This window comes from Raphanus sativus, chromosome 4 (genome assembly GCF_000801105.2).
Source record: "Raphanus sativus cultivar WK10039 chromosome 4, ASM80110v3, whole genome shotgun sequence".
NCBI lineage: Eukaryota > Viridiplantae > Streptophyta > Magnoliopsida > Brassicales > Brassicaceae > Raphanus > Raphanus sativus.
In genome coordinates this window covers 50,033,820-50,049,330 of record NC_079514.1, presented here as the reverse complement: position 1 = coordinate 50,049,330, position 15,511 = coordinate 50,033,820, and the positions used below count along the sequence as shown (strand labels likewise).

At 32.7% G+C, this 15,511-nt stretch overlaps 2 protein-coding genes across 3 annotated transcripts; one reads left to right on the top strand and one right to left on the bottom strand.

The window, feature by feature from the left end:
* The first annotated feature begins 1,633 nt into the window (after window positions 1-1,633).
* On the top strand, window positions 1,634-3,028 carry LOC108839326 (mitogen-activated protein kinase kinase kinase 17-like). Its single transcript, XM_018612111.2, has one exon. It carries the CDS (start codon window positions 2,017-2,019, stop codon window positions 2,887-2,889), a length of 873 nt encoding a protein of 290 aa, XP_018467613.2. The 5' UTR covers window positions 1,634-2,016; the 3' UTR covers window positions 2,890-3,028.
* Window positions 3,029-6,696: 3,668 nt separating this feature from the next.
* LOC108830123 (protein HESO1-like) lies at window positions 6,697-10,506 on the bottom strand. Of its 2 annotated transcripts, none has more exons than XM_018603724.2 (10): window positions 10,272-10,506; window positions 9,532-9,603; window positions 8,793-9,096; window positions 8,537-8,716; window positions 8,362-8,454; window positions 8,079-8,261; window positions 7,885-7,987; window positions 7,609-7,794; window positions 7,164-7,519; window positions 6,697-7,074 (listed from the first exon to the last, which is right to left on the bottom strand). In XM_018603724.2, exons 3-10 carry the CDS (start codon window positions 9,012-9,014, stop codon window positions 6,820-6,822), a joined length of 1,578 nt encoding a protein of 525 aa, XP_018459226.1. In that variant the 5' UTR covers window positions 9,015-9,096; window positions 9,532-9,603; window positions 10,272-10,506; the 3' UTR covers window positions 6,697-6,819. The 2 variants fall into 2 exon arrangements, with proteins under 2 accessions (XP_018459226.1, XP_056863484.1); XM_057007504.1 differs by having other exon boundaries at window positions 7,609-7,791.
* Between the last annotated feature and the right edge of the window lie 5,005 nt (window positions 10,507-15,511).

Genomic DNA, 15,511 nt, shown 5'->3' with positions numbered 1-15,511 from the left:
ACTCACCGTAAGCCATGGTACTTTTATGCAATCATTCTGATCTCGTTCTTTGATTTCTTCTTATAGTCATGGAGCTTTTATATGATAAAGCTAAATGTAATTTTTTTCTAAAAGGTAAATGTAATGTCAGGGTAAAGAATATGGAGAAGGGAAGGATCAGGAGATGTCTCTAGCCATCGCTGGGATTTTCAGTATAAACATGGAATATACATATATTAAGGAGAAATTGCCAAAAATACCATTTTCATAGTACCACTTTTCATGTTTACACTAACCACTTTTACCACTACTTTTAATGAAAGGTTTAGATTTGAAGGTTTTGGATTTAGGGTTAGATTTGATGTTTTAGAGTTTAAGGTATATAGTTTAGGGTTTAGAGTTGAGGATTTAGGGTTTAGAGTTGAGGATTTAGGGTTTATAGTTTAGACTTTAGGGTTTAGGGTTTAGGATATTGAATTCAGGGTATATAGTTTAGGGTTTAGGGTTTAGAGTTGAAGATTTTGGGTTTAGGGTTTAGAATTAGAGGTTTAGGATTTAGAATTTGGGATTAGAATTTTGAAAAGCATATAAAAACAAAGATATAAGAATTTTTACCATTTCAATAAATAAGGTATTTTTGAAAATGTGTCTTTAGTGGTGGTAAAGATGAATAATGGTACCTTCAAAGTGGTATTTTTGAAAATTCCCCTATATTAAGTGCATATTCGATATAAGTTTTGCTCAGGTGGATAGTTCTCACCTGTGGGGCTGGTATTGCAATCTTGTATCAATATATAGTTGGGGGTAGTAGTATAAAGCAAAAGCATCAAATGTATTAGAATATTGGTCCATCTATGTTTCGTTCATCCCGCATTACAAAATGCGGCATTACTTCTCTAAAGGTGTGTCAAAAGGCAAGTCATTTTTTCTGGCTATCAATTAATATAATGCAGTATCGATTACTTTTACCACTATGTTTTTCCTTTCTAATTTATCATTTGTTTGTAACGAAGTATGGACTGATGGTAATGGTTTGTTCCTAGCTATAGGTATAAAGTGATGTGTTTTTAATTTTTATGGTGTAAAGTAGGCCAGCAACTTCGCTATTACTAAAAATATTCCGTAAAAATAAAATAAGTCAATATGTAGTGTCAAATATTTTGAAACCCTTTTATCAGAAAACAAAGTAGTGTTCAAATATTTAGCTAAAATATTATAGATATTTATCACTCTTTCCGTTTCTAAAAGATCCATATTCTAGAAATAAATTTTGTTTCTAAAATATCTATTTTTTGCATTTTCAATGCATATATTATTAAATAATTGTAAATTTCAAAAAACTTAATTATACTTATTAAATTTTTATTGGCTTAAAACTATGAAAAAATAATCTCAAAAAACTATGCAAATTTAATGTATTTTTTTAGTATCTATAAAAATCCTAGAATATAGATCTTTTAGAAACAGATGGAGTATATAAAATTATTTATATTGATATTAATGTGACCAGATTTAAGTGTAAAGATGAACTTAAAAATTGATTTTTGGAAAAGAATATAACTTTTTTGGAAAAGAATATATACTTGGTTTTAATTTTCAAAAATTGAATACTAAACAAGTAAACATAACAAAAACTCATATCAAAAATAAATAAAACACTAGAATAATTTATCAACAAAAATTAAATAGTGTGCCAAATTTTTAAATTGACTAATAGCAACACATATCTGAAACATAAATATATGCCAAAAAAAAAGAATTTGACTGAATATCAAAAATTAATAATGGGCCAGAAAACTATTTGACTTTGAACATACAACTTAATTCCCGGTCAACATATAATTGTGTTTCATATTTACATATATGCAAATTAACTCTTAATTACAACTGAAGTCAAACCTAGCTTAATTACTTACCAATCAGATTTTCTAATATATACATGTCTGCTTAAGAAGTAATCTTCACAATCTCGAAAGTCTCTCAAGCAAAACAGAAAATAAAAATAATAAAAATAAATCCTAATTCTGTAACGTCAACATGTCATATGGTTCGTGGTTTTTAGACGAGACTCCATTACCAAAACTAGGCTTTCTCGGCCAAGGCACCTACGGCTATGTCACCCTGGTTCGAAACGGCGATGGACTACTCATGGCTAAGAAAACATGTCTCCTCAAATACTCAGAGGATCTCGAGAAAGAAGTAAGGATCATGGAGCACTTCTTTTCATTCGATTTCAACACCGTGAGAGCGACGAGCCCCGCTGTTTCCCAAGAAACTATGCCGGTGAATGTCAAAGTCTGTTCCATTCACATGGAAGTCGCACCACATGGTTCACTCAAAGACATGTTAACCAAAGCCGGTGGGACATTACCGGAGAACGTCATCGGTTATTGCATTTTCCAGGTTCTTGAAGGGCTCAGGGATCTTCACCAACACGGTTATGTCCATTGTGATCTCAAGCCAGAGAACATACTCATCTTCCCGGCCTATGCTCATGACGAGCTTTGCAATCTCAAACTTGGTGACTTCGGTTCGGCTAAGGAGCCCAATGGACCTGATCCAGTGAACGGGTCTTTGTTCGAGGACAATCCGGAGTATTTGGCTCCTGAGGCGGTCGGGCCACGTGGAGTGATCTCGTCGGCCGTTGATATCTGGTCCTTAGGTACCATGGTAATTGAGATGATGGGGGTTACTATAAGAGGAAGGAGTGATTACGTGCCGAGGACTCTATCGCCGATGACTTGGGACTTTGTGAGGAGATGTAGAGAGCGGAATCCGGAGGCTAGAGCCACCGCGGAGGAGCTAATGAGTCATGCTTTTGTTAACCAAAGTCTTGAGGTTCCACCGCTTGAGCTGCTTCCAGTTCCTTCTTGCTTAAGTAATGGAGTGGTTCAAGGAAGGTTTTTCTAGAGGTTAAATGTGGGAATGTGATGGAGAAGGCCGTGAGATTGATGGTGGAGATGAGCTGGATAGGAATGGTTTTCATTTTCGTTGGTGTCAAGAAGTTATTGTCGTTTTAAAAAAAAAGTTATTGTCGTTTAATTTGCATATCTAGCATTTTGTTTCTGTCAAAAAAAAGCATTTTGTTTCTTATTAATACAAAGTTAAACTATGTTCTTGATTATAGCATTGTAATCCGTGTTTTTATCAATATATGGTTGTGTTCTTGTAACAAACCTCCAAGACGTGGTGAAGAAATTTCCAAAAGATTTGGAGGGATTTTGAAGACATGAGACAACACATCCCCCTAACTTGTCCTCTTGTTTTGCCTCACCATTTATGTTCTTTTTTCATATCTTACATGTTTTGCCCACCCATATCCTTCCTCCACTTATCATCCATCCATTACAACATTGATATAAACAACAACTTAGAGTCATTCCAAATATTCATTGTAAATAATACAATCTTCAGTTTTCCAAGTTCAATAGTTCTCTAAAGTTTACCTTCAACGTAGGATTTTAAAAAGTCCTTGTACGTTCCTCCTATTTTTCTTCTTAATGCTCCATTTACTACTGTAATTCGAATATATCAAACATAATTTAATGGTAATCGAATGTTCATCATAAGTATATTTTCTAATCCATGGTTCTTACTCGAGCACCAAACATGGTTTAATTACAACAAAAAGAAGAGAGTAAAGGATCGGTATTGTTAATTAGTTGTGTGACTTCTGTCTAGTAGAATTTTGGATTTATTTCATGAGTAGAGTACTAACTATAGTTGCACCAAAAAGTTGGAAAGTGGTGTGGTCAAGTAAGAAGACCGACCTGTTCTTTGCTCATCTTGCCACCGGATTTGTTTAATTGGTGGCTTCACGGGCCTCGAAGAGAAGTTCGGCGCCTTTCTCCGACCGATCGAACTTGTGAGAAATCCAACGCATCGATCCATTAGTCTAGTGAACAATGAAGTCTCCTCTTCCTTCTTCGCCTACACGAAACCACCTAGGGTTCCGGCTTATTCTCGCCAAGTTTCTTGACATGGGGGACTTTAGTCGTGGAGATGAACCTACCGTTGTGTTGAAGAGGCAGTCCTCTTAGACCCATATCTTTTGGTTTTCGCTCTAGTTTCAAGTCAAGGAAACTGCATATCGTGGTGCATTATTCATGTGGTGTTTATGTGTGGACAAGCGTCAACACATGAATAAAATACAGCTGTGATTAATGTGGTTACGTGGGAGTTTAGTGATATGGTAATTTTTGAGGCGTCGAATTTCATTTTCTTGTATTTTTTTTTTTTTTTGCAAATTTTCTTGTGTTTATTTTTGTTAAATAGTATATACTGTGTGATATTTTTCCTTATTAACAAAATAATAAGGTCAACTAGAATTATCTAGCATTATTTCTTTCCTTGTACTGCTGTTGACAATATTTTTTTAAAAAATATGAAATTGTAAAAACAAGTTTATTTTCTTTTCGAAAAAGTTTATGAATATTTTTTCCCCTTAATTCAAGAATCCGACGTGGAACAATTAGAGAAGACAAAAACAATCTACAGCTTTTTGCCCTGTCGTCGAATGAGTGAATGACGCGTGGATACTCTCTCCACCATTCATCACTGTTCATGATCTCAACCGGAAAAGAGTTGTACTTGCAATGTTGGCGGCGGCGCATCATAGTGAAAACGGGTTTCTTATCAGATTTTGTGTTTATATTGGTTAATTTATATTAAAGTCACTTAATAATTGTCATTTTGATGTGGTACTCAATTGGTTGATCTGGTTACTTTCTCCTAGATTAGAGCTCGTGCATAGGATCGTTAATAAACTCATAAGATTGCAATGTAGTTCCTGTAACTTTCTTCAGGTCTATAGTACTTCATCAATGTCATTTTGGCGTGGTACTTGATTGGTTGATGATGTGATTATTTTTTATTCCTAGATAGAGTTCTTGCATAGGATCGTTAATTAAACTCTTAAAGTTGCAGTGTAGTTCCCTGTAACTTTTTTTTTGCTGAATTACAAATACAAGATTTTTTTTTAGTTTCATGTCTATAAATAAGAAACAGAAGCTGAACAAAAATGTTGCTGATTTGCTGCTGCTTTTTTTTTTCTAATTTTCTAGTAGACTGCTCTCCACCAAGAGAAATGCTCTGTTTTTTTTTCTTGTCTTTGGTATTTACCTACTTATCATATATTTAGTGTGTTGGTACTGTTTCCTAGGCTTTGTTCTGCGTGATGGAGCTGATTAGGAAATGATTGATTTTACAATTTAATATCTGCTTTAAAGATTTTGCTTTCTGTAAACCTTGATTTTGTCTTCTCCAGAAAAGTTGTATTTCTTTTGATTTATTGGTCTTCATTGATGTCATTAGGCTAAAATATAGTCTTCTGATGTTCTGATATATGTTGCCAATTTCTGTTAATATCGTTTCAGAACAATAGAGAAACAGCGCATGGCATCAGGAAGTTGCCATTGTAACAAATTTTTTAGCAAAAAAAAAAAAGTTGCCATTGTTGAAAGCCAAAAGATACCTTGGAGATGTCGTAGCTCACAAGTCACAAGCAAAGCTTATCCTCTTCACATGTTTTGTCGTAGTATGGGACGAACAGCTCTGCTAAAGCTAGGAACAAAGGTTTCATTGGTCAACAAGTCTATGCAAATTCCATCCCTTGGTCATTCTCAAAGACGCAGAGAGCAATACTGAAACAATCAAACATGCATAAGAGCAAATGTTGACGTTTCTTATTCAGACTTTTCAGGTTAGTAACATTCATTTACCCCTTTTTCTTGTTTGATGGTTGTTGGAAGCAGTTGGCGCACACCTGATGATATCAACGACGCATTGGCAAGGTGAAAATCTCTTGGCACTTGGCGTTTCATTTGCTCTTTAATAAGATTTGAGTAGTTTATGAACATTGAGTTGCTTGGAGATGGATTGTTTTTGTTTAAATCATGATCTTATTGCTTTATTCTCTCTTTTTTTTGTTGTTGTTTACGAATTATGACTACAGTTGATGATTTACATAACAAGTGAGCTGCTTATGCTGGACCTGGTGGTTGTTATGCTGGACCAAATGAATCTACCAACCATTAGCGTCTTGGTTCGAGATTTCTGGCAGCACAAAGATGTAACCGACAATGCGTCCGTCTCCTTTTGAAGCTCAAGTAAACGCACCATGACGGCCACATGTATTCTCACTACCCATGCAATATTACACACTGATCTATAGTCCCTTCTTGTGAGGCACTCAAATCCAAAGATTTCTCCTCTGTGATTGTGAACAGCTTGTTGTTTATTTGGCAATACATGAAAGCTGTTGTTACCCAGATAACTTTCATAGGTCTCGTTATACAATACCTAGAACATGTGTGTTAATGTTTAAACTACTCAGTAAAGAATTGCTGTTAGGTCATTTGTTTCTGCAAAGGCTAAGAATGGCAAGAGATCTTGTATAAAAATTGATCAACAGTCCCAAAAAAGTATACTCCGAGCAAAAGACAAATGGCAAATCAACAATATATATATACCACTAGTGTATGTTCTGTCTACCAACAATGAATAAGAGATGTTGTTTTCTTAGTTTCTACCTAAGTTGTTTCATAGGTATGAGATGTTATCTATCATGATATGTTTCATGCAAGCTTTATTTCACTATAGGGTTTTATCATCCTATCTTGTAAACTCATGTTTTTTAATTTCAAAGCCTTTTGTCAGAAAAAAAAACAATGAAAATAAGAGATCTCTCAAGAAACATTGATCAACAAAAAGTAATCAAGTTCCTTATGAATCTTTTAAATGCTAAAAAGAGTTTTTCCATGCGGTTAAAGATACAACAACATAATTATCCTGAAGGTATTACCAAGAAACCAACCAAAGATTCTGTTACAATCACTAAAGTCAAGAACTCTTCAAGGTTTGGGAGGTTTTGCTCTCTTCTTCTTCTTTGTCATTCTCCTTTTCAGGTATGCTTGAAGATATAGAATCTGATTTCACACGTTCTTTTCCTTTGATACTGGCAGAAGAAGTAGCCACTTCACCAGAAAGATTGAAGCTACTACTGGCTCCATTTGCCTCAGTGGAAGCGTCTCTATGATGAGCTGCTGACTTTCCAGTACCCGAACCTCTGAACCTGTCATGGTACAACTGTTGACTCTGCAACAACCAGTGAGCAAGAATTTAGAAGATTGCCAGCAACAAGTTAAATTCTAAGTCAAATAATAAAGACGCGAGAAATTGCATACCATATCAGGAATATAAGTTCCTGTTCCTCTCCTCTTTCCCATGTTTTGATAGCCGTTAGGCTGCATCCAGGTTGAACCATTCAAGCCTCTTAGATAAAACTCGTTGTTTTGGTAGCTCACAAGTCTTCCATAGTAACCTTGAAAGTCTCCAGTGAGTTCAGATAGTTCTGACCTTCCAGTACCAAACGCAGTAACTGGATCATACACATCTTGTCTTTGTCCCTTACCATTCCTCTCCAAGGAACTGCCAAAGAATTTCTCCAGCCTCCATCCAATGGTCTCATAAGGTTGTGAAAGAACATCTCTGAGCTTTCGAGCTCCCAGTGTAAAAGCATGTTTTACTCGTTGGACATTTCCTAGCAAAATGTTTTTTTTTTTTAAATGAAATATTTTTATATACTGGTATAGTTAGTGGTTATGGAACTTTATCAAATTAATAACGTACCTATTGTAACACTTCTTCCGAGGTTGTTGCTGTGTTTAAGAGGATCAATTATGTTGAGATGTCTGATAGGAAACTCAAGACCATTTGTTTCCACAGCTTTGGTTGGAGATGCAAAATATAACTCTACACACGTTTTTAAAGCCTTCTCGTCAAGAAATAATTGATGTCCATTTTCGGGAGAAACTGCTGTAAAAAAAGAGATAGATAGAGAGAGATAGAGTGTCAACCCAAAACATCAAATAAGAAAGTTTATGTGATTTTTAACATCATCATTACCGATAATTTTTGGAAGGGAAGATATTGGCACAGGACCAATGAGACTGACACAGTACTTGCTCCAATCAAATGAACCATAGTAGTCCAAAAACTTATACATAACCTGTTGAATAATATGACTTCAATCTCATATCTTTTCCATATATCAAATTGTAGCCAATGCAAAAGCTTTAGAGAAATATTAGAGTGATTACCGATAAAGGGCCGGACAATGACGAATGAAATAGGTTGATGATATACAAGACTAGTATCGACAATGCATATGTTGAGAACAATCCTGTGTTGGCACCAAGAATTCTGCTCTCGTAATAACACCAAGCTTTAATTAAGATGATGCTACGCTTTAAAAGATGATCTCTCCCTAAGAGTTGGTCAATCTGAAAAATAAAATACATTAGAACCTTGTGACTACGAATCAAAGCTGAGTAATGATATGTTAGTAGACTTTTAGAGTCTACTTTTAATGGCTGATGGTACCTGTTCCAGAAAACATAAAGCATAGAGACCCGCCATTTGATTAAAGGAGATATCAACAGCAATGTTCCTGATGTTACATTTTATGACCTTGACCTACAATCCATAAGGGCAAACGTTCATGAGAATGTTTTTTGAATCATTCTTAGTACAAAGCCGAAACAAAAAGGAAACAAACCTGTGCAGGGATAAACTTAACATCAGTTACATCGAATTCAGATTTTCCTTCCTCACTCTTAAGTGTATTGTACAATTTTTCAAAGAATTTATCCTCCATATTTTGCTTAGTTATGACCGTCAAATCGATATCTCCATCTGGGAGATAGGTTTTCAGTGGCACTGAACCAAATGAAAATACCTGTAGAGATACAAATTGCAATTTGAAAACTAATGAACATAAGAAAAAAGTAAGATTAGTAATGGGGGTTTCAAACCTCAATTCCATCATGACTCCTGATTAGAGCTCGTACGTAATCAATGATCTCATGCCTATTTCTATCTGAAACCAAGAAAGGTTGGATAACGCTTAGTATCTCATGAGCTCTCTCTTCTGCAATCATCCAAGATTCAACATCTATCGCTAGTGAATCCCCTCTAGGTTGGGCTGTTGTCATTGACAATGATGAAACTGACAATCTTTCTTGATTGCTACCCATAAGTATAACTTCAAACTAAATCTTCAGATGGATACTAGAAGGAATCCTCAAACTCATAGAGACACTTGTATGAGTGTGATATCTACAAAGAAGTTTCAAAATAATGGAATCACATTAGACAAAGGAAAAGATACTAAAGCAAAAGAAATGAAGACGGTTGTCTAATTACTTAAGCTCCGAGATTAGGTCCCAACATATTAGAGAACACGAAGAAGATCAAATTAGTGATTAGTACCAAAAAGAGAGTGGCTGACATACATTCTAAGCAAAGAGAAGAAAAGTCGAAACAAAGCATGTCAATATAGCTTTTCAAAGCAAAATATCTATTAATTGAAAAAAAAAAAAAAGAGAAAGGGCAAAACCATGATACTTCAGTTGCGTGATGATTAACTATACGGCAAAAGAGGAGCTCAGAGTTCTTATTCCTATCTTACAAAGTCAACATATTTTTGTTCGTCCACAACGCTAAAAGCAGAAAACTTTATATAAAACGAGGTTTAAGTATCGAAAAGTGTACCTGCTGCGAACTTAGTCCATTTGTCTGGAGATTATTGGGGCTAATCTGCGAGTATTCAATAGGCTTTAATTCCTGCAACAAATATATAAAAATCAGAACTTTCGAACAGGGTTTATGATTGTACATGACATTTGATATGAAAAAGTTATGGCATTTTGGGAAAAACTCAACTTTTCGTTTTAGTATAATCTTAAAGGACAACGAAAATAGCTGAAGACAAAAGTCAAACCCCACACAAACAAACAAAATAAGGCCAATAAAACGAGAATCAACAACACGTACAATAATCAGAAACAGACCAATTCTATTGCGAAAGACAATTTCGAGGCAAACTATGTTTCTGTTCATTGGAATTGAATAAGATTAAGCAAATTATCAATTCACCTCGAGATAAATTTGCCAGCGTTTTGTTTTTTAGATCTTATGGATAAGACACAAGCATACACCACCGTTTCACCAACTTTATTCAAACCCACAAAAATCTTACACGGGGTAAAAAATTCAGATAAAGCAGAGATGAATGGTATAAAACGGAAAGCAATTATCTTTTGTTTGTCTCAAGAGAAACCGAAACGATAATTAAAAACAAAGAAGTTTGGTGGATAAAGATTTATAGAAAAATAAATTATGGAAACATTGTAAAAGTGTGAGACCTTAATCAATCTACCATTTTTGTGTCATGACCAAAAAGAATTAAACTTCACCGCCTCTTTCAAAGAGATAGAGCTTTATTTTTTTACCTTCTTCTTCATCATTGAAGGAGGCTCCAATTTTGTTTCATATTCATGGTCAATACTCAAGACAAAACGTTTGTGATTCGACAAAACCCTAGTTTCTCCAGAGTCCATTAACCCAGAAACAGAAACTCAATTTCCACCAAAGGGAAAAAAAATGCGTATCTTATTCTTACGTGGTATCGAGCGTAGACGATATTACGAGTTTAAAAGTGGGACCCACCAATCATAAGGTTGGTGACTTGGCTTAACACATGGGTGCCGATACGAGGTTAACTTCATGACGTGGCTTAACACCTTTTTTGTCACTTATAGAATGTCCCCTCGGTGATTACAGAGGCTTCTTCCTCACTAGTAGTGTCAGAACTAGGCCCAGCTAAAAATAGGGTGGCCCATGATGTGCCGTCTTAATCTATTTTATTAAAAATTAAAAAGATGACCTGATAATATAGATTTAGGAAACAATTACACTCAAAGACAGTTTTCAAGTTGAAACAATTACACTCAAAGACAGTTTTCAAGTTTCTATTACATTATAAAGCAGTTTATGCTACTAGGGTAGTTTTTACTAATCAATCTCACTTTCCACTTCAAAACTAACTAAATGAAGTGTAACTAAGTAAAGACAATTTACTAACAATATTTACTATGTATTTTTTTCTGACGACATTTAACTACAAGTGGGCCCATGTATCTTTCTTTATCTTCTTTCTCTTCCTAAGCTTTTAATCTTTTCTATAAAATGAAATTTGTTGTTTTCAGTTTATATTTTTCAAAAGAATTATATTTATTTATTATTTACATAATTTTACCTATCTTTTAAGATATGTCAAGATATATCTTTGATAGTGTTTTGTAATCGATGTACATCCAATTCACACACATCCTTTTGTACATATGGATATGTAAAGTGAGGTACACATATATAGCACTAAAACATTTAAACCCTTGTGATATGCAAATAAATACACAAATTCAATTTATACACCTAAAATGTAACTTAAAATGATTAAACTGAACTAACACAAAATATTCAAAATCATTAAAATCATAAAAAAATATTGGTGATATGGCGATTTTGACTCTATATACACATTGGTGATTTTTATTATCATTGATATTTATGTACACATTAGTAATTTTGGCGATCATTTCTATGTATGTACACATTGGTGATTTTGACTATCATTCCGATCATTGTTATGTATTTTTGATTATCAGATGTAAATATTATTGCAAATCAATTTAAAATATTATATGGTGTCTATATATTATTATACAAGTTAATTGATGTATATATGGATCATTGTACATTTGAATATTATAATTCATGTATATGGTATAGTGTACACGCCAAATGTCTTTTAAATTTACGGTTTCATTTTATGAATTTTGGACAGAACTGAACCGTTTCATATTATAATTTGTGTACATGGTATATCGTACATGTAGATATGTTCATTATTGAGATACTTGTAATATTTCAAGATGTAATGCACTTCAAAATGTTTTCTATATTTTTAAAACCACATTTGTATATTTTTTTTTGAAATTTGTCCACCTTACCTAATTTTATGTGTACACTATCACCAAAGTGTACATTATACATCACAATGTACATGTGTACATTATCATCATAGTGTACATGTGTACACTATTTATCCAAATGTACATGAATACTCGATGTTCCGCATCTATACCATTTTACTTGTACATGATACACAAATTGAGTGATATTGCATGATTTTAATGTCATTGTACATGTGGATAATAAAATCACATGTACACATATGTTTGAGATACATGTTAGATGTTCAACATGTTGTAAAGTTGTGTACATTTGTTGTGTACATTATAGGATGGTGATGTACATGTGTATAACAAATACGGAAGTGTACATGTGTACAATAAATATGGTAGTGTACATGTGTACAACAAATATGATAGTGCATGTACATTAAACTCAGAGGTTATTTTTGCAATTTGCAAAGTTAAAACTGAATAGAAAAATATATATTTACAAATCAGAAAAGTTTGGTATCTACATTTAAAAAGTGACAAATCAATTTAAAAGGGATATATTTGCAAATTAGAAACTTTAAGGGCAGAAATGAGTGTACTTAAGAGTCAACGGACCAGATGTGAAATAAAACAAAAATGGCCATTGTTGCTCATCGAGCTTACATGACGAAGGAGAGCCGCGTCGGAAAAACTCGAACCAGTTACGACTATCCTTGCAGCTCTGAGAAGGTGATCTGATGGTGATGATAAAAGAAGATCGGCAACGATTCGTGATTACTTCCGATGTATTTTCTATTCATCACATATCTGGAAAGCAAAAAAGATAAATTTGCATTGATTTTTTAGATTTGTAGATCTGGAATAAAAAAAATAAGTTAGTGATAAAGAAAATAAAAGAGAAGATGAAATTATGATGATAAAAAATGATTTGGAAAAAATAATGATTTACAGAGTAAAAAAAAAAAGAAGCCAAGCAGATTTCTCAAAAGGAAGAAGAAGAAACGAGAGAAGAGAGAGAGAGAGAGATAATGCAAGTTGCCAAATGTGGGACCATCTTGATTACATAAATTAATTTAGTTACCATTTGTTTGATTTTAGTTACATAAAAGTACCTCAGTAGCTGAAACTGCCTTATGTTGTAATAAAAACATGGAAACTGACTCTGAGTGTTAATAACTCTAGATTTAGTCCAAATATTATTTTCTTTATTTACAGATAAATTAAAATGTATATATCACTTATATGTAAGCGTTTTCTCCTAATTAACCATTTTCTCATTTGAAAATTAAATTTCTAAAAAAATAAAAATTAAATTTATAAAAAGTTATAAAACAAGAAAATATATCCATTTTTGAAAATTGGTCAGAATCTAGTATTATTTAATAAATAGATGACCCATGATATGCCTTCTTAATATTATAAATTAGTGAATTTATTGTTAGAATCCAAACCTTGTTTTATAGTGGGAGAAGTGCACTTCATCTGTATATGCAGTTTTTCCGCACTAAATGCAGATCTTATCCCTTATACATTTGGTGTTATTCATCCATTTTTTATTTTCTTGGCAATAATTAATTTTGTTACAAACATTTTATTTTTAAATATATTTATCTGTTTTTATAAATAAAATATTTTAATTATATTTTACTTACAACAGTAACAATATAAAAATTAGCATGGTCTCCTTATTTCTCTTTTTATGTTCGTCATATAGTTTTTACATTATTTAAATTATTATATTTATATAATATGTGTTTTAAAAATTAGCCTGGTCTATTTATTTCTCTTGTGTAATCCGATTAAAATGCATTTATTCTTTTTGATATGTACTTATTCTACTTAATCAGCACCGTTAGAACTAGGTCTGGACAAAAAAAATCGGAACCAAAGAATCAAACCAGAATCGAAGAACCGAACTGGAACCGAACCAAAATGCCTGAAACTGGAACCGGACTGAAATTTTTAAATATCCAAATGGTCCTATATTTCTATATCCAGAATAACTGAACCGAGTTGGGACCGAACCAAGAACCGAACGGGTACCCAAATATATTAAAATATTAATTATCAATATAACATAGCTAAATATATATTTGTAACTAAAAAATCTATTAGAAGTATCCAAAAATATTTTAATAAAAAGCTAAATTATTACAAAGTGTCTGAACTACCTGAAAGTATCTAAAAGTATCCAGATATTTTATCTGAAATATCCAAATTAATCTGAAATATCCAAGATTTTTATCGTAATTATTTATATTTTACCCAAAATATCCGATATTTAATTCCGATTACCAGAAATAATCATACTTGAACCTAATGAGAACCGAGTGAGAACTGATTTTTTCCGGGTATTTCCCGGTTCCTACTTTTACTATCCTAACCGAACCGAACTCAAAACTATCTGAACAGAACCAAATAAAAAATAAGTCAAGTAGTAAATGGATCATCTAGCCTCATACCCGAACTAGCTGATACCCAAAATAACCGAACCGATACTCGAAATGTCGTAGCCTAGCTTGAACTGCTTTTACCATTCGGAACCAGAAAAAAAATGAAAATTAGTATATTAAAATGATTGAGAAATTTTAATTAAATGGTGGGATCATGTGCATTTGTAATTTCAGCGCAATTCAGGGATGTAAAAATGAGTTAGATCACTCAACTCAGCTCATCTCATATTGAGCTCGGATCTTTCAAGCTCAATTTTTTATATGAGTTTCAATATCCAAATTGGAAGGATATATATTTCGCATAAGAGACTAAGAAATATTTTGTTTTATATTTTAATTTTAAAGATGTATGGTATAAGGAATGGTATCAATATCGTTTTTCATTTTGCTGAGCCTTTTGTGGATCAATGTCACTATTCTTCTCCACAATTTCAAACTTTTTGGTTTTACATTTTAGTTTTAAAAGATAAATATGATTAATATAAAAACTATATTTTCTTACATAAGAAAAATAGAATTCATATATATATAAAGTATAAAACGACCAAATTCATGAGTTAGTTAATGTTCATTAAAAACCGTTCATATAATTCATGATATAATTTAAATTCGATCGTTAAGCTGAGCTAAAAATAGAGTTCAAATGAGCATAAAAATAGAGTTCAATCTCATGAAAAATTGAGCTGAGCTAGCATTTTGGCACTCCTAGCGCAACTTAAAGCTAGCTGGTACCGGTCAGGACCAATGTGGCATTATATGTTATTGAATTGTTGATATTTGCTAAAGAATCTTTATAATATTATTTGAAAAATTAGCTTCTTTATGTGCCACATTCACATTAAATTTTAAGATGACATTTAATTATTCATTCTTACACTATATAATTTAATACCCTCTTCTTAATATACTAATTACATATTCTGCCAATTTTTTTCATTAAATTGTAGCTTAACATAATATACTTTATGTTTCCTAACAATCCAACTAATTATGTGTGAGAGTGATGTTGAAATATACGATGCCATTACTACACAAGTGCAAAAATATAAGCACGGTCATGGTACTATATTACACATTCAAACCGGTTAACTAATATTTAAAATAATCTTAACTAACTATATCTTTGTGTAGTATAAATATTTTATATAATTTTTTATACATCAAACAAACAAATAAAATGATATCTTAACTAAGTATATCAGTGTTTAGTATTAATATTGGAAAAAATGATTGCTGACTACATGAAGTATCGGTAATTACATGGCTAACCAT

What these genes read in the sequence shown, in the direction of transcription:
- LOC108830123 (XM_018603724.2), bottom strand. Translation starts at nt 9,014, where the DNA reads ATGGGTAGCAATCAAGAAAGATTGTCAGTTTCATCATTGTCAATGACA. An exon ending in CATTGTCCGGCCCTTTATCG is followed by an intron (nt 7,988 to 8,078) that starts GTAATCACTCTA and finishes ATTATTCAACAG; the next exon opens with GTTATGTATAAGTTTTTGGA. An exon ending in CGGAAGAAGTGTTACAATAG is followed by an intron (nt 7,520 to 7,608) that starts GTACGTTATTAA and finishes ACATTTTGCTAG; the next exon opens with GAAATGTCCAACGAGTAAAA.
- LOC108839326 (XM_018612111.2), top strand. Translation starts at nt 2,017, where the DNA reads ATGTCATATGGTTCGTGGTTTTTAGACGAGACTCCATTACCAAAACTA.